The sequence below is a fragment of the Nanorana parkeri genome, unplaced genomic scaffold (genome assembly GCF_000935625.1).
Source record: "Nanorana parkeri isolate BGI_ZX_2015 unplaced genomic scaffold, ASM93562v1 scaffold791, whole genome shotgun sequence".
NCBI classification, from domain to species: Eukaryota; Metazoa; Chordata; class Amphibia; order Anura; family Dicroglossidae; genus Nanorana; species Nanorana parkeri.
Window position 1 is genome coordinate 664497 of NW_017307059.1, and position 17616 is coordinate 682112.

Genomic DNA, 17616 nt, shown 5'->3' on the forward strand with positions numbered 1-17616 from the left:
CCCCCTCTCTCTCTCTCTCTCTCCCTCCCTCTCTCTCCCTCTCTTTCCATCCATCTCATCCATCTCTCTCTGTCTCTCCATCCATTTCTCTCTCTCTTTCCACCCATCTCTTCCCCCTCTCTCTCTCTCTCTCTCTCTCTCTCTCTCTCTCTCTCTCTCTCTCTATATATATATATATATATATATATATATATATATATATATATATATATATATATCCATCTATCGATAGATCTATCTATAAATATATATAATTGGGGGGGAGGGGGCAGCTTTATTTCTTTAACAATTTATATTTTGTTTTTTACTTTACAGTTAGGGGCTTTACGGATATATCGGGGTCAAAACAAATCCCTGATATTCTCCTCTCGAAATAAAACAAAACAAAACAGATATTAAAGACACAGAGTCCAAAATCTCTTTTCTCTGCAGCCTCAGCACTCAATACAGAGGCTTCCCGTTCATTCATAAAAATCGAGGAAATTGTGGGCACAGTATCTGTTTAGTATCACAAATGAACAGGAACTAATGTAGAGGACTTCCTGTTCATTCATGAGTGGGGGACACAGTACCTGAAAACTTTGTCCTCAGTTATTTCCAAACATCATAGTGATCAGCACTGGGGATGAGGTTTGGTGGAGCTCTACTCACCTCTGGGCACCGGCTGCAGTGGTCTGTGTCCCCTCCGATCTCTGCTGGGAGCAGAGGGGATTGGAGGGGGACACAGAGTCCAGCTCTTATCACAGAGGAGAGAAGCATGGGATCCAGACCAACTGATAAAAATTGCTGACAACAGTTCTCATTATTATTAATTAAATCGATTAGTTGTTTTAGCCCTAAAAACAGACCTCATTTATTAAGCGACCGAAAGCAAAATATAAAGTTTATTACAGCAACTAGGCTTCTTTTTCCACCGTATAAAAAAAGTAACTAGTTGTTAGGAACAACAAGGACCTCATTTTTGGACAAGCCAGGAGGTACAACATAACACAAGAACCTATGAAAACTTACCATTCATCTTTTTCTGCGACTCATCAAGTAATTTTTGTGTTGGTGGGCACATCCTGCTTGGTATGTAGAACAGGTGGGGTTTTGTTTTTGTTCTTATATATTTGATAATTTTGACATTGTGTTCATTCCACTCTTCTTGCTAAAACAAAACAGGAAAAATAATTAGAACCTGCCCAAGCAGAGGCATGCGAGAAAGACATTTAGCAGCATTTACTCACCAAGTGTGCCAGTTCAACTTTCTGCTCCAATAGTCGCAGTTCAGTTTGTTTGGTACGTCTGTCCTCAAATAGTTCTCGACGTTCGTTTTCCACCTGTTTCTTTTCTTCTTCTGCCTGCACTTCAAGCTTTTGTTCAATTTCTAGACGTCTCTTTTGCTAAGGTTAGATAAAAAAAAGAAGTGGGGTCAGAAGAACATAATTGTAACGGTGCACAAGATCATTTATTATGCATATGCAAGCAGCTATCCACAACAGGTTTATAAAATAAGCAGGTTCAAAAAACAAATATCTGTAGCACCCCACCACAGATCAATATGTAACAAACTGTCTGAAAAGGGTCTTTTCATCTGTGCAGCAAGAAAACTTTAAAACAAGCAGTACTGCAGGGTTCCCCAAAGCACGGGACATTTGCCACTGGTGGCACGTGCCATTACTGCAGGTCAGACTCAGCAAAAATTAGGATTTCAATGCACAACTGTTTTTTGGGAATATATTTCCTTTTCTTTTGTTTTTTACAGCAATGGAACACAGCATTAAGCTGGATTGCACATCCTTCAAGTTTGAAGTGAATCTGAAGGCTGTGTATACTAGCGCTGAATCCCAACACAAAACCAGTTAAATCAGCTACCATTAGAAATACCCCTAAAGCCTTACCCCCCAAATGTAACCTCTAAAATTTTTTACCTAATATGGTGACAAGTACTGGAGCTGAGAGTACACGATCCTGTGCCAAAATGTTAAAGTATCAAGGTTTTAGCACCAAAATGTTGTTGTTTTTTTGTAATTATACTATACATTTTAGAGTAGACAGCACTGGCAATGTAGGTGGATGGGACATGGTCATTAAAATTGGAAGTGACACCGACACAGCAACAATTGTGAAGTTATTACACCACTGAACAAATGCTGCATAAAGGTGCCTGCAGAAAACCCCATTATTGTAACTTATCATCCGTTTGCCAGTGAGCGCTTCCTGATCCCATTGCTGTGACTTTAGCCTCTGGCCCCCACTGACCTGATTTTGCCCATTTATACACAGTCTCTTTTTTAAAGGGGGTAATAGCTGGGGGCCAAAGTTACAGGGGCACGTGGGTGCAAAGAAAAAGCCCTTATGAACAACAGATGTACCTGAAGGTGCATTGTGGTACATGCCATGTGGCAATATTTGTTACACTTGAAAAATACCAGTCTCTTTACATAAAACCGATTTCCAGATATAAAAGTATAATATCCAGTACAAAAAAGGAGTGGCAATATGCAGCTTAAACAGGACACAGCAACGTGGAAATACAATGATCAAAGTACATATGCTATATAAAAATATTTTTTTTTAAAGTGGCAGTATGCAAGACTACAATGAGTAATCAGCAGTGGGGACACATTTAAAGAGATTACATTAAAACTGTTGTTACAACACATACTCTTTCTGAAGCAACATTCGATTCTTGCTTAAACTTTTGAAGGGTCCCCATCAACAGGCCAAATATTCGCCGATTTCTACAAAAGAAAAAAACAAAATTGTCATCCACTATTTTATTAACCACTTGCTGCCCACAGCAATTTCTTACTATTTGCACAAATGAAAAAATGTGAATTAGGAAATATGTGACAGGTCCTCTTTAATGGAGACATCAGGGGTCTTTCAGACCCATGTAACCAAAGGACCCCTGAGAAGCTGATGAAGCAGAGATCTGCTTTATCAGCCAAAGAATGTACACAGTGACACCAGAAATGATATAATACACATCATTTCCGGGTCCAGTGATCGGAGGAGAGCTCAGCGGCTGGACGCTGCTGAGTTCTCCTCCGATCTATCAGGGAAGACCCTCCACACCGGTCCCTGGCGGAGGAGGGGGACAGCAGCAGCCGTGCTCTTGGTATAACCCACTTCCAGCGGAGGACGTATATTTACGTGAACCCGCTGGAAGTGGTTAAAGAAAGCTATCAATGAGAACATTGTTTCTCCTTTGTTGAAAACATCAGCTGCCTCCACATTTATACCCACAGTGTACCTCCCCTGGTGGCAAATTTGACTCTGCACACACCTTACAACCATCGCAAGACTTTTGTCTTGCGATGGTTGTAAGGTACTTAAAAAAACAGACGATCTGCCTATGTTGCATAGGCAGATCGTACTTGCGATGATCGCAAGCCACGCCCCCTGAGGGGCGGGCTTCCGATGACCGCAATGCCGAACGGGCAGTGTGCGCTTGCGCACACCGGCCCGTACGGCTGTTATCGTACGGACATGCCACAAACCCGCCGAACATCGTACGATGCTCGGCGGGTTTTCGAACATGTCCGTAAGTTTAAAGTCATGCGACCTTACAGTAGTAGAGGTCGCACGGCTTCCACACACCTTACGATAATCGTACGATCGCGGGATTTCCCGCGATTATCGTACGATTATCGTAAGGTGTGTGGGGACCTTAAGAGGTTTTTCTGCTACATTCATTTCTGGTGGTATAATACACCAACAGTGAAAGCAATAGTAATGTGATCAGCTGCACAGAACTGAGAATCACCTGAGCTGTGAGCAGCTAGCTCTGTGTACTGAACACTCACAGCAAACATGACAGAAATCCCAATGAAGACGAAAGGTTTAAATACCTTGACTTTTTTAAATATATAAAATGGGAAAGATACAATATTTTCCTAAACACATCCAGAAAATATAAACAAAATATTGCTTAAATATTTGCTGCTTACCTTTGCTTTCCTTTTTCATCCATATTTTGGTCCTGGATAAGATCTCGGCGTGTACGTTCTTTGGAGGTAGCAACAACTGAGGATTGCAACGCCGGCTGAAACATAAAATATTGGTTACAACCTAGAACAACAAAAACAGTTTCCTGTGTGTACAGTCTCCATTAAAAAAAGGAATCACATACTTTTTTATCGTCCTCATCCTCAGCGTCGCTTTCCTGGCGTGACTCTCTCCTTTGTCGACGCTCCCCACCCAGCCTGCAAAAAAAAAAAAACCACAAGCTTAGAATTTTTCAGCAAAGCAGGTCTAATACTTTTAGGCCTAATCCACACCAGTGATTTACAGCTTGTTCACACTAGATGTATTTTTCAGCAACGGAACAACCCCAGTCACAAAGAAAAATGTTTTCTATGTACCCTGCAGGTGCGCTGTGAAAAAATGCAGACATACTGCATTTTTTCGCAGTGCACTGTATCACACCATGTTACCCCAGCGCAGCACACCGTGAATGGAGTGTACAGTTTGTACACTCCAAATAAAGTTTAGAAAAAGGAAAGCAGTGACAGCTGCAGCAATGGGGGGGAGGGGTACAGTGCTTCAGCTGTCACTACACACTAGCCCGTCTGCTTAATTTTGGCAGACGGGCCTGGTGTGAATGGGCTCTTAGTGATTGGTGATCAGGGAAACTGTTCAATGGAAGAATTTTGAATAAAGACGGGTGGCTGTAAACCTGGTGATTTTAGCAGAAGGAACTGCATTTTATCTTTCTACTACTGTTGCTGTTTAGTGTGGAGTGCTGACACGAGTTTAATCCTTCTACCTGGATGTAAAAAAATTGAGGCATGTGCCAAGACTAAGTGGATACACAGACTGCAGCCTTCCAGGAGCTGGAATTCACCCAAAAGCCTCCAGGACATCAGAAGTAAACACACTGGTTTGCTACAGTTTCATTACTAGTTTGATGTGTACACATTTAATTTTAACTTTATAACCAATTTAGTAACTCGTTGACAGTCTCCTAATCTGCAGCAAATTGATTTCAATGTGTTGCTAATTAGGTATACGCCAATTAGTAGTTCTATTGCTCACCAGCAAAAATAATGTCAAAAGCGTAGCTTAGCCATCGTTATTCTAGTTCTAAGCATCCACACCAATTTCCCTGCCTCAAAGAGAACCAAGAATTCAGGCAATCTCAACTGTGCATTCATAGAGAAAGGCCTGACTCCAATTTTCTACATCAATCAACACGTTTTGGTAAAAGGTCTCATTAAGGAGACTACATAGAATATCAAACTTAAATTCTTGGTGATCGAGTTCACCAATGTGCCATTTTTAATGTTGTTAGAATCAGTCATGGCCACTTGAATAATTGTTACAGTTCATGTGCAGAAGACTTTACCTGCTCAGGGCACCTTCAAAGTCCCGTTGTTTGGCTGGGGGCCCTCCGCCACTATCCGAGAGTCCACGCCTAGAGGAGAAAAATAAGAACCATTTATTTTTAAAATGTGAAAGAATGAACACAATATCATTATAGTAAGCTTTAGTACCACTGACTGAAGATAATTCTGGGGGACTGAAAAGTATTTCTTTAAGCCTAGGACTCCTCCAAACTGAACACACCCAAACTGGTTTCTTAGAGGGCATCCATAAATTGGCCAAATCACCCATGCTAGCTCTTGTTAACCTAGGATTCAGGTGCTCCCAGATCATAAAAACGCTACCCTATTACAATCCTTAATCACAGAAACCCCACTGAGAATCCTTACTTCTGCCCATTGTACACAAGGCCCTGTTTTAACACCCAAAGTCATAAACACAAGTAAATCAGGAGACATACACTGACAAAGCTTGACATTTTCAGAAGCCTTCTTAAAAACATGGATTTATAAATGAAATGGAGAGTCACTTACCGTAGCACAATGCCACCACGGCCTCTACCTCCAACTGCATTTGGGCCTGAGATGGTCAGCCGCCTTGCTGGTGCAGGCCTGAAATACAGCAAAATCAATTAATCACAGTTATGGCAATATACAAACTAGCTTTTCGTATGTTCATTTTAGCTTGCAGCGTTTTCAGTTTCTAGTCTAACCAAGTAGAGGCCGGCAGAAAATACACATGAATTATCCATTTTAGTCAGCAAATATTTCACAGACCAATTAGCTTTTCTGCAGCAGGTCAATTCTACCAATACGACAGAAAACACCATCACATGTGAACATATCTAGGATGGACAAATTCAATAAATGTAAATATATATTATAGAAATATATTAGGACTGCAACAACTAATCGATAATAATTGATCATGAGAATAGTTGCCAACTATTCTCATTATCGGTTAGTTGGGGGGGGACTGCAGCCCTAAAATATATATACACACACACAGAACTGCAGGCAAAAATGTTTTTAACACTTATGGGCCTACTCTCACACTTTAGGTGCTCATTTTTCACTAGGTGCTAAAAGAAAAAATGATAACGTTATACTAAGCCGATCCTCAGAGCCAGCTTGTTCATCAACTGGTCCCTGGAGCCTCTCTCCCCCTGCGCTGCAGCAGTCTAAGGACCCTTGAGTCATCACGTTCTATACCCAGTGTATAAAATTTGAGGGCAGTGAGGGATATACCATCACTGCAGCAGAGGAGGAGACAGGCTTCAGGGACCAAAACAGCAGCCACTCACCTCTGCGGTTCGGGTAAATATAACTTTTTTTATTGTGGCACCTAGACAAAGACGAGCACTTAACCTTTGAAGTGCGGTAGTCCCGTAGTTCTGCTTTAAGAGGAAGGCAATAAATTGATCAAAAACATTCCACCAACAATGGCATTAACCTATTTACAAATGTCACCTAGACAGCAACTCAGACAGCTCTAAAAGCTGGAGAGTTTGAATATAAAACCCAAACAGAGCTGTATCACATCTTGGATTGTCAGTATTGTAAATATGGAACTGCAATACCCATTCTTAAATGTATCAAAATAAAATGAGTGTTGCTACAGGACGTCTGATGAATTAGTATTTCGGCTCATGTTTTCGATACATATGCTCGCTTTAAACCAGTAAACATTTTTTTGTTCAATAAACATCTCCAAATTCCAAAATAATTCAAGTAAATAAGTCAAACACCTGAACAATCCAATGTTATCATATCATGCATAGGTGTAACCTTCAGTGAAGACTCACATTTCAAAATGATCAACTATGTAACTATCAACAAATCCAGAGATCTGGGTGGCTAGAATTATACGAAAATCTCAAGGTCCAACATCTTCCTACAACTTACTTTAAACAATGAGACTGCCCCTTCATATTAAAGTGCATGTCTGGGCAAAATAAATACATTCAGTATATCTCTGCAATACATGCACATTTCCCCATACATTATCCCTTTAAATCTGCCCGAAGTACAGGAAAATACTTGGTGATCGTATGAGAAATCCAGTGTGCTGCTAACTTTTTGCTGGCTGACAACACCCCTCTGCTGCAAGGAAACCCCAAGCAGTGTTGCCAGCTCTGCCTGCACTCCCCTGTGCTGGACAACAGAACTCTTCCCCATCTTGGGAGATGTAGTTCTGGGAAGACAGAGGTGGGCACCCAGCTGATAAGTACAGGGGCTGTTAAAGTAAAAGGGCACATTCCACCCCTTCTGCACCTCAAGTTGGCCTATTACAGTGATGGGTCAATAGTGAGGCACAGGAGATAGGCCAGAGCTACTGATCATTGAAGATGGTTTTGTTTTTTTCTTTATATAATAATAATAAAAGTGTCCCACTATTCAAAGCTCTGTGGATGCTGATCAGAGGATCTGAAATGATAAAAGTAACTGAAGGTGCCGGTTCTGAGGGATCTGTAGTGAGAGAATACACATAGTAGCCGCATATCCTGTATCTGTGTATTCAGTTATTGTTGGTGAGTGTCACTGCTATGGAGGGAAGAAGAGGGAAAGGGAAGTGCAGGTCAGGATTATTGGAAAGTTCTGGAAAATACATGACAACTTTTCCTACAAGGCTCAGATATTCTTATGCAAATGCAAAGATCTGATTTAGCGTTAAGGAAAAAACAAAGGGAGAAGAACAACGTGGAAAGTATTTTCATACATACTGTACACTTAATGTTTTGTTACAAAGTATTCTAGAGTGGTTACAAATAGAAGGCAGATTAAATTATAATTAAGGCAAGTGGCTGAGGGTCCAGCTGCACCATATCCAGTGCGTTCTGGCACGGTTTGAGAAACTCATACAGATACACCCCCCCACCTGCAGTGTGATCGCTCACACCAGAACGTGTGGTACAGCAATGCTCATCCTGCCCTGTGTGATCACAATAGTGTGTGCACTATTTCTTCCGATGCAAGAAGCAACTGAAATCCACCACATGCACAACTTCTGTAAATATGACCCCCCTACAGAATACATTTGAAATGTATGAAGAAAACAATTTATTTGAAATGCTTTATAACTGAAAATAAGGGATTTTTTTTTTGTCAGTCACAGCGGTTAACAACCATCACAAGAAAGCTGGCTCTAAATACAACGGTATAAAATGTATTGTAGTAGAATGTTGCATCAGAGTAATTGTCAAGCTATCACAGCAATGAAAACTGGAAAATGGTCTGGACATGAAGGAGGTGTAACATGCTGGTATTGGGGAGGTTAAAGTGACATTAAACTCAGGAGTAAAACCTGAAATATGTATTCAAGTACCCGAACTATTAACAAAAATGTCTCTTATTTGTGTATCACTCGGCTGTATATCCTCAAATCATCTCTGAATTGGTGCTGACACTGTCCTTCCTTCTGGAGGGTGGCTACTTTTCGTCCCTGTGTGTGTTGTAAAGTAGCCATTAGTCCAAGCTCACTCCCGTGATGGACTACAAATCTCACGTTTAGTTTACTAATTTGTATTGAGATTGTAGTCCATCAAAAGGAGGTAGCTTGGAGCGGTGGCTACTTCACAACACACACAGGGACCATGGGGAATAAACGTAGCCACCCTCCAGAAGGAAGGACAGTGTCCTCACCAATTCAGAGATGATTTGAGGATCTACAGCCGAGTGATACACAAATAAGATACATTTCTGTTAATGGTTAAGGTGCTTGAATTAATTTTTCTGTCTTAATTCCCGAGTTTAGTGTCACTTTAAAAGCCCAAATAAAGCTTTTTTTTTTATTACTGTAATACAGTCAGGTTACATAAACAATGTGAGATGAATTTATCAACACTGGAGCAGTTCTCTCTTTAGTTTCTTCAGTTTAGATTTGAAAATGAAAGAAGCTGATTGGTTGCTTTGCACAGCTGCTTCAGATTTTAATAAATTCTCCTCTGTATGTAGGTACTTTTCTTAGTTTTTATGTACTATTTGCCTCAAGGGTTAAAAATACAGAGGGAGGGGGGGGGAGGAAGGGTTATCAAGACAGAATCTGGAGCAGTATACTTAGACGACGCAGCTGAAGTGGATCCCGACAATTATGCCGCGTGAGTGACAGCTGGCTCTGCCTATCTAGAGAGCTGTGACAGGATCGAGAGGTGAGCGAACGCCGGTATGTGTTCGCTCACCTCCCGATCTACTGAGCCGACCTGTGACAGTCTCATTGTCACAGGTCAGCTAGAACTATGAGGTGAGTGGAAAGCACTCACCTCATAGTTCTCCTTTAAGATTTGAAAATGAAAGATAGAAGCTGATTGGTTGTCATGCACAGCTGCTCCAGATTTTGGCTACTCCGGTTTGGAGAAATCCCCCGAAACGCTGTTCTGCTGATTACACACTTGATGTCGTGATTTGTGGTGCGAGTAATTCACGCGCTGCCGCTGCACACAAATATGTCCTCATTCATAGGGCCAACATGTCAAGTGTATAATCAGCACAGTGCGTCAGACGCACCCCACGTCCATTTTTTGTTATACCGCCCACTCTGGGCTGTGTGAATGGGCCACACATTATTGATATTGACATCGGCCGGCAGTGGCCAATAGGCTGCATTGGCGTTTGTATGGATGTAAATGTACACAAATGTTACATGCATGCAGTGCACAGACAACTAATGCAGGATCATACTGCCAGCAAGATCCTGCGCTTTACATTGAGGAAACCCAAACACTTGTCTGAATGAGCCCTTAGTGTCCATGCACCCAGACATAACGAGATACGGATCACTATGATTCCTTCTGGCAGATGTGCTTGTGTGTGATGCACATCTACAGCTCCAAGATCTGTGTTCAAAACACAGTACTGATAAAAACGCTGGGGGAGATCAAAACTGGAGCAGTTGCCCCTGGCAACCAACCAACTTCTGTCCATTTTCAAATCTTAACTCACCTGAAGAGAGAAGCTGATTGGTTATTATGGGCAAATGCTCCAGATTTTGTCTGCTCCAGTTTCTTTAAATTCCGCTTGTTGTGTTTGTTTGCACCCGTGTGAACGATCCCTACATATTGCTATGGATAAAGTGAGGACACCCATCTCTAACTCTCAACATGCAGTAATGAATGGCTGACTAGAGGCAATACAAAGTCTATGCACCTATCAAGAGAACTACAAGTCCCAGCTTGCTCTCTAATATGCGGGTTGCCTGAAGCTCCAGGCAGAGCCGCACGGTGCACACTCAGCACAGTTCAGGCTCTGCTAGGGGCATATGGAGGTGATGGAAGCTCGGGCCATGCGGCTCCGCTTCGGCTGTGTCCGGGGCTCCTCGGGGCCCTCCACATCGCACCAGCATGGACGCCTCCTACCTGGTATCGTTCGGGTCGCGGCCAGTCAGCTTGCGGATATTCTCATCCACATTTTTCAGGTTCTCCTTCGCCTTTTCCAGTTGTTCTTGCAGAGTACGCACAGCCACCGCCATCTTGTCCGCCCAACTCGCTTCCAATACTCTTCCGGGTTACAGCAATGAATTACCACAGGTAATACGTAGTGCTTCCTACGCTTGGCGGAAGTGACTTCAGTTAGAGGGCAACTCGGCCGAGCCTAGAATGTCGACCAATGCAGGAAAGGGGCGTGATCTACGCAGAAGGCGCGAACTACACGTAGAGCGGTCGTACAGCTAATCGTAGAGAGGGCGTAAAACTGGCGTAAATTAGGCGTGGAGGGGATAACCTGGTGTTCTATCAAAGATTGTGACTAGGTTGGAATGTTTGACCGGTCACGTGGTCACACATTTTAAAGGAGAACTATGGGGTTAGGGTTTTTCCCCATAGTTCTCCTAAGGGTAACGGGAGGACACAAACTAGCGTCCTCCCGTCACCCAAAGCTCAGTATACCGCGAGCTACAGCTCGCGGTACACTGAGACGCCGCAGCCGGAACAGATCCCGACAATTCTGTCTGGATCCACCCAGCTGCGTGAGTGACAGCTGGCTCTGCCTGTCTAGAGGCAGAACCAGCTGTACCCGCCCCCTCCCCCGTCTGTTCCGCCAGTCAGCGCTGGAGGATCGGACAGGGGAGGGGGGGAATCCAGTCCCTCCCCTATCACGGCTCTCTGCCGCAACACGATCGAGAAGAGAGTGAGCGCCGGTATGTGTTCGCTCAATTCACCATCTACTGAGCCGACCTGTGACAGTTTAATTGTCACAGGTCGGCTCAGATTATGATGCTGAGTGAAAATTACTCAACTCATAATTCTCCTTTAACGTAATCTAGCCCATTTTTTCTGCGGCAAAATATGTGACCGGTGTTATATCGAAAGTTCCAACTTATCAAGATCTCCAACAACCTGACTTCTGGTTTACTTAGAAGTAAGAAGTTTGGCCGAGAACGCTCTACTGCACGTACGCCACCCGCTGCATTTCCCTGTACACATACTCAGGGCCGTCTTTAACGCAGGGCAAAAGGGGCAGTCGCCCAGGGCCCAATCATTGTTGTGGGGCCCAAAGCAGCTGCCCCTTCAGCCCACATAAGCAGTGGCGGAACTACCGCCGGTAACAGCCGGCCGAGCGATGTGTTTTTTTTTGGGGGGGCAAAAAAAATCTTGCACCAGGGCCCTTTGTTCCTTAGGTCCGCCACTGGTGTTGCCCCCACCTCTTCCGTATGCTGCTGTTAGGGCCGGGGGGGGGCAAAAGGTGAACACCGGCAAAAGGTGAAGAATTCCAACGCTATCTCAGCTGTTCCAGGGCAGATCGGCATCGCAGATCGTATGTGCAGGAGAACCGATGTGCCGTGGAACAGCTGATCAGTCCTGAAATGTCACTTCTATCCGACTTTGTGATGTGTTGGATCGCACTCACACTTCTATCAAACTTTGTGAGTGCGAACTGACATTTCACAAAGTCGGATAGAAGTGACATTTCAGGACCGATCAGCTGTTTCAGGGCAGATTGGTTCTCCTGCACATACCATCTGCGATGCCAATCTGCCCTGGAAGCTTTGAATTCTACACCTTTTGCCGGACACATATTTTAACAGCGGACAAAATGGGCGTGATTACGTTTAAATGTGTGACCGGTCACACATTCCAACCCAGTCACAATCTTTGATAGAACAACGGCATCGCAGATGGTATGTGCAGGAGAACCGATCTGCCCTGCAACAGCTGATCGGTCTTGAAATGTCACTTTTATCTGACTTTGTAACTGCGATCTCACTTTCCACAAAGTCGAATAGAAGTGACATTATAGGACCGATCAGCTGTTCCAGGGCAGATCGGTTCTCCTGCACATACCATCTGCAATGCCGATCTGCCATGGAACTGCTGAGAAATCGTTGGAATTCTTCACCTTTTGCTGGTCACATATTTTACCGCAGAAAAAATGGGCGTGATTTATGATGTGTGACCGGTCACACATTCCAACCCAGTCACAATCTTTGATAGAACAAGGGCACAAACTTTTTGTGGAGTGGGAAAACCTGGCGTAGAGTGGGCGTACAAAAAAAAAGATCATGCTTGAGCTATACATGAATCAGGAGTGTACAGACAGATTAGAGAACTTCACTCACTGGGTGCTTAGCATACATCCCGACTTTCTGAAATAACAAAAGGGACATCATTTAGCATAAGGGTGTATCCCTTTAAAAACAAAAGAGAGAACCGAAGTGCCACAACCTAGTGCAATAATAAGGGGGAACACAATATTTTCTGATATGCACTCACATGTGGCAGAGTTTGAAGGAAGCTCAGCAATATGTGACCATGAGGAGTGATGTGTTGTTAGGTGGGACATCCAGTGGCCTGGTGTACACAGCTGAGTTCCAGGGATCCCAACCTGAAAGAAGCCATTTCAGGGAGGTGTCCTTCTCATTTCAGGGAGGCGCCCTCTACCCCCCCCCCCCATCCGCGGAGGGGGGTTAGGGGGGCTGGGAGAGAGCACCCCCCTGAAATGATGGCAGATAGCACAGGAAGCAATAGCTTCTTTGCTATCTGCAGGTTTTTTTTCTGATTTTGTTTTTAGTATTCTGACAGTTGCAGTCGTCAGAATATTTAAAAAAAGGCATAAGAATGCATAGCTAGATTCCTATTGGCTATTTCAATTTGCAATAGCCAATAGCAAACTAGCTATTGCACCCGCCCTCTGCTGCTTTCAATCACCAGAAGAGGACCTGATAGAAAAATTCAGGTCCCCCTCTGCTGATTGACAGCAGCAGTGGGCGGGTACATTACCTAGTTTGCTATTGGCTATTGCAAAGTGCAATAGCCAATAGGAATCTAGCTATGGATTCGTATGCCTTTTTTTTTCTTTTCTGACTGACGGTCGGGCCGCGGCTCCCGATGTCAGAAAAAGAAAAAAAAAAAACGATCGCAGGGAAAGGTTTATCTGCTCGATCGAGCAGATAAACCTTTCCGGGAGGAAGTGTTTCTCTCCCGGGCGGCCGGGAGCCGCTATCCAATAGTGGGAGACTCCCGGAGCGCCCGGGAGAGTTGGGATGTCTGGAGTTCCTCCCAGCCACTGGATGACCCACCTGACACCACGTCACTGCTCATGGTCACAAATTCCTGAGCTTCCTTCAAACCTGCCACATGTGAGTGCATATCAGAAAATATTGTGTTGCCCCTTCAAAAACCCACCTGTATTTTTGTACCTCTTGTATTAAAAATTGAAATAAAATCTTATTTTTTTTTTTTTTTAAACTCACCTTATTGCACTAGGTTGTGGCGCTCCGGTTCTCTCTTTTTGATTTTCATGCTATCTATCATCCTTTGTTGCTAAGACGCAGATGGCTCCCACTGAGCTGCCTATCATCCATGGTAAGAAGGGGGAAAAATTAGAGCGCAAATCCTGGGAATGTGAGGGGTATAGGGACAGCCAGTGTCTGTGTGTGACGGGTGGAAAAACAAAAATTAATCAAATCACAAGAGGTGAAGGACTTACTTGTGGAGCCAAGGTCCTGTTATGGAGGGCCCTTTTGGAGTGTGGGCAGTGCGGGATGTATTCGGTGTCTCCCAGCAAGTGGAGGGATGGATGAAGGCGGAATCAATGTGGACTGGATGCTGTATGTGCCCGGGGACTGGTGAAGAAGCTGCCTATGGTCTTGATGGCAGTGTTCTTAGGACGTGACGGAGTGAAAGGGACCGAGGGATGGGAGAGGACGTGCACGGAACAGTGATAAAGGAGCGACGCGTTTCGAGGTGATCCTCTTTTTCAAGCTCAAGTGAAAGGGTGAGCATCCATGGTTGCTAGGTCATATATAACTCTGAGTGAGCTGCCAATCATCAATTGGTTGCTACGGTGCAGATGGCTCCCACTGAGCTGCGTATCATCCATGGTTGCTAGAACACAGATGACTCCCACGGAGCTGTCTATCATCCATGGTTACTAAGACAAAGATGACTCCCACTGAGCTCCCTATCATCCTTTGTTGGCCACAGGCGTCTCTTGTACTCCAATAGAGGACATTTATGCTGCACGCGTATAAACATTAGTACAGACATTTACATGCATAGATTAAAAATACATGCACACTATTCAGCGTATATGGACCATATGGTAGACATCAGGGCAGCCATCAGAAATTTTGGGGCCCATTACACGACTTTAGGCCAGGCCTCCCCCAAACTGTATTCGGCTCAGGGCTTAGTGACGCGCTGGACGCAGGGCTTAGTGATGCGCTGAACGCAGGGCTTAGTGATGCGATAGACACAGGACCCACCTGAGTGACCCTGCAGAGCCCACCATAGCTGCTGCACAGCCCATCTGAGACTGTCTATGGTGGGCTCTGAAGGGGTCTCAGGTGGGCTGGTCAGGGCTGCATCCCCCTCCCTCCCAGCTCCTCATACCTGCACACCAGGCCTCCTCTGCCGCCGGAGTGACGTCACTTCCGGCCACTCCGACATCAGACGAGCAACGTCACTGATGGGGCCCCAGCTTGTCTCGAGGGCCGCTGGAGTGGCAATGCTTGGACCCTGCGCTGATAGGGCCAGGCCTCCACCGCTGCTGCAGGCCCTAGTGAAGCAGTTCCTCGCCCTTCACCGTCGGCCGATACTCATTTAAGGGTCCTGGACGGGATACCTGGGCCCCTTACATGAGTATCGGCGGTACCCCCCTGATGGCGGCCCTGGTAGACATGGTGCTTGAAGTGATGCCATGGATGGTGCCGTGCATACTCAAGGATGTATGGAGAAATCACCAGCACTCACAAAGTTTGTAGACGTCAGGAAATGCGTTTAATTATTTAGTGTGTCAAACACAACCAATGTTTCGGGGACATGCATGGTCCTTTCCTCAGGGTGACATAGTGACAAATAGTGCAAAGAACAAAATGCATATATGTACAGTGTACTCCAGCCCTGCAGCATGGGTGGATTGGGGGCATTACGCGCTCAGTCCCATAGCAAGGCATCTGGGTCAAACGGTGCATGTGCAAAGGCAGCAGGCCCCCCCCATTCACGTCACAGGTTGCCAAGTTGCAAGCATGGGAGGCTAACCCCACCGGCTTTCCTGGATACCTGACAGCGTGCGGAGAGCAGAGAAATTGCCCTTGCCTTGTCAGTTACACAGATACTGGTAAACTGAAGGCCCCATGCGCACCTCAGCATTTTGTAGCTCAAAGCTGCAAAACGCTCATCACGAAGACTCCTTCTTTTCTTTGACCTCTGTTAACACCTGAGCATTCTGTCCCTTGTAGCAAAACACTTGTATATGAGCTTTTTGTCAGATTTGAGCTCTTTGTCCCCATAGGCGTCAATGTTAATGCGAGCATCACAAGCGGTTTTTGAGCGTCTATTGAAGCATTTTTTTCTAGCGTTTTTGCATGATGTCACGGGTGCTTCTGCTGTTTATGGGCCAAATAGAAAAATTCCTAAAGCAGAACGCCTGCAAAATGCTCAAAACCACTTCAAAAATGCGCCTAAAAACGCTCAAAACACTTTTAAAATAATCACTTGCTCCCACCCATTCCAGTGTGCCCCCCTAAATGATTGGAAAGGTTGCAGCATTGGCCAGTATGGGCATAAAATGGCCAAATGCAGAGGCTGCCAATTCATGTTTCTAGGCAACAAAATAAATACAAATAAATATATATTATATAATTATAATTTATTTATTTATCAACAATCTAGAATAGATTGTAGAGAAGCACAGCTGGAACACTATAGTGCTAAAATCAGTGCTTCTCCTATAGCGTACTGGTTTCCATGGTTACCGGTGTTCCAGCTGTTTTTCCCAAACGGAAACGGAAATGACGCAACATGTGCGGAGCCGAGGATGTCAGGCTGATGTGAATGTATACTGCAGCTCTGTAGAACGATCACCGGGCACTCTCTCCCGGGCACAGACACAGCGCGCGTGCACGTCAGCAGCCTGCAGAGGACATGAACAAGCAGGATATGGCCGATGAGGCTCTCTTCTTACTTCTGCACAACGAGATCGTGTCATGTGTGTACAAGTCTGGCGAGCAGGGAGAAGCGGTGAGCCACCTTTGTATCTGTTGTTGGGATTTTCCTGTGTGGTTTATAATAACAAATAGAAATGTTGCAGGCACTGGGGGCATCAGTGTGTGTATAAGACATAGAGCGCTGCTTTTCTTAAAGGCATAGTCCAACTTTCCCCCGAAAAATCATAAATGCACACAGATCAATAAAAGGAAAAATCTGCAATTTATTTATTTATGCATTTGCGCTTTAAAAGCATTGCAACCGCTATCAGAGGAATGGGGTTGCAATGCTCTGGCTTCTGCAGACTCTTCCTCTCAGCCTCTGTGGTCACCAAGGTACAGACATTCAGTTACAGGACAGAAGGAAGTATCAATGGATTACAAGTGTGGTCATGTCACTGCACTTGTATTCCATTGGGAACTTGTCACTCCCTCCCTGATAGGAGTTGTAGTCACTCCATTAACACATATTGTCAAAAGATCTGTGAATGTACGGTGTAGTTGTGTGGGCTGAGCCACCCACAGCCGTGCCGAATTCAAAACATGACAGCAGCCCGTGCAGAGAAGACCCCACGATTCGGGGTTTGGTGGTCCTTTGACAAAAAATTATGTTGTTTTGTCATTTGGAGCCAGCTGTCTCTTCCAGATTCTTGTAGCCGGCCCCCCCATGATATGAAATGCCCACTTTAAGGGGAACCTGTTCCTAGATATAAAAAATGTTAAATTAGAACCCTGGTGCCCAGCCTGCGCCTCTTTGGCCCCCTTTGTGTGTGGGGCTCTTGCAGACAGTAGTCTGTATTTCTTCTAACTAGGTGCTTACTTGTGTACACTCAAGTCAGTGTGTGTGTGTGTGTGTGTGTGTATATATATATATATATATATATA

The 17616-nt window shown here is 44.5% G+C and overlaps 2 protein-coding genes across 3 annotated transcripts in view; one reads left to right on the plus strand and one right to left on the minus strand.

The window, feature by feature from the left end:
- The window catches only part of PNN (pinin, desmosome associated protein), a 13106-nt gene extending 2252 nt beyond the window's left edge, over positions 1–10854 (minus strand). Inside the window, exons 1-8 of the mRNA XM_018564892.1 lie at positions 10664–10854; positions 5847–5924; positions 5336–5404; positions 4121–4193; positions 3939–4033; positions 2651–2726; positions 1230–1385; positions 1012–1150 (exon numbers count right to left, since the gene is read on the minus strand). Of these exons, the coding sequence (XP_018420394.1) occupies positions 1012–1150; positions 1230–1385; positions 2651–2726; positions 3939–4033; positions 4121–4193; positions 5336–5404; positions 5847–5924; positions 10664–10776 (799 nt within the window). The 5' untranslated portion in view covers positions 10777–10854. The remainder of the gene's footprint in view (positions 1–1011; positions 1151–1229; positions 1386–2650; positions 2727–3938; positions 4034–4120; positions 4194–5335; positions 5405–5846; positions 5925–10663) is intronic.
- Positions 10855–16537: 5683 nt separating this feature from the next.
- The window catches only part of TRAPPC6B (trafficking protein particle complex 6B), a 14359-nt gene continuing 13280 nt past the window's right edge, over positions 16538–17616 (plus strand). For both annotated transcript variants that reach the window (XM_018564886.1, XM_018564887.1), the window contains exon 1: positions 16538–16765. In XM_018564886.1, coding sequence (XP_018420388.1) covers positions 16670–16765 — 96 coding nt within the window. In that variant the 5' untranslated portion in view covers positions 16538–16669. The remainder of the gene's footprint in view (positions 16766–17616) is intronic.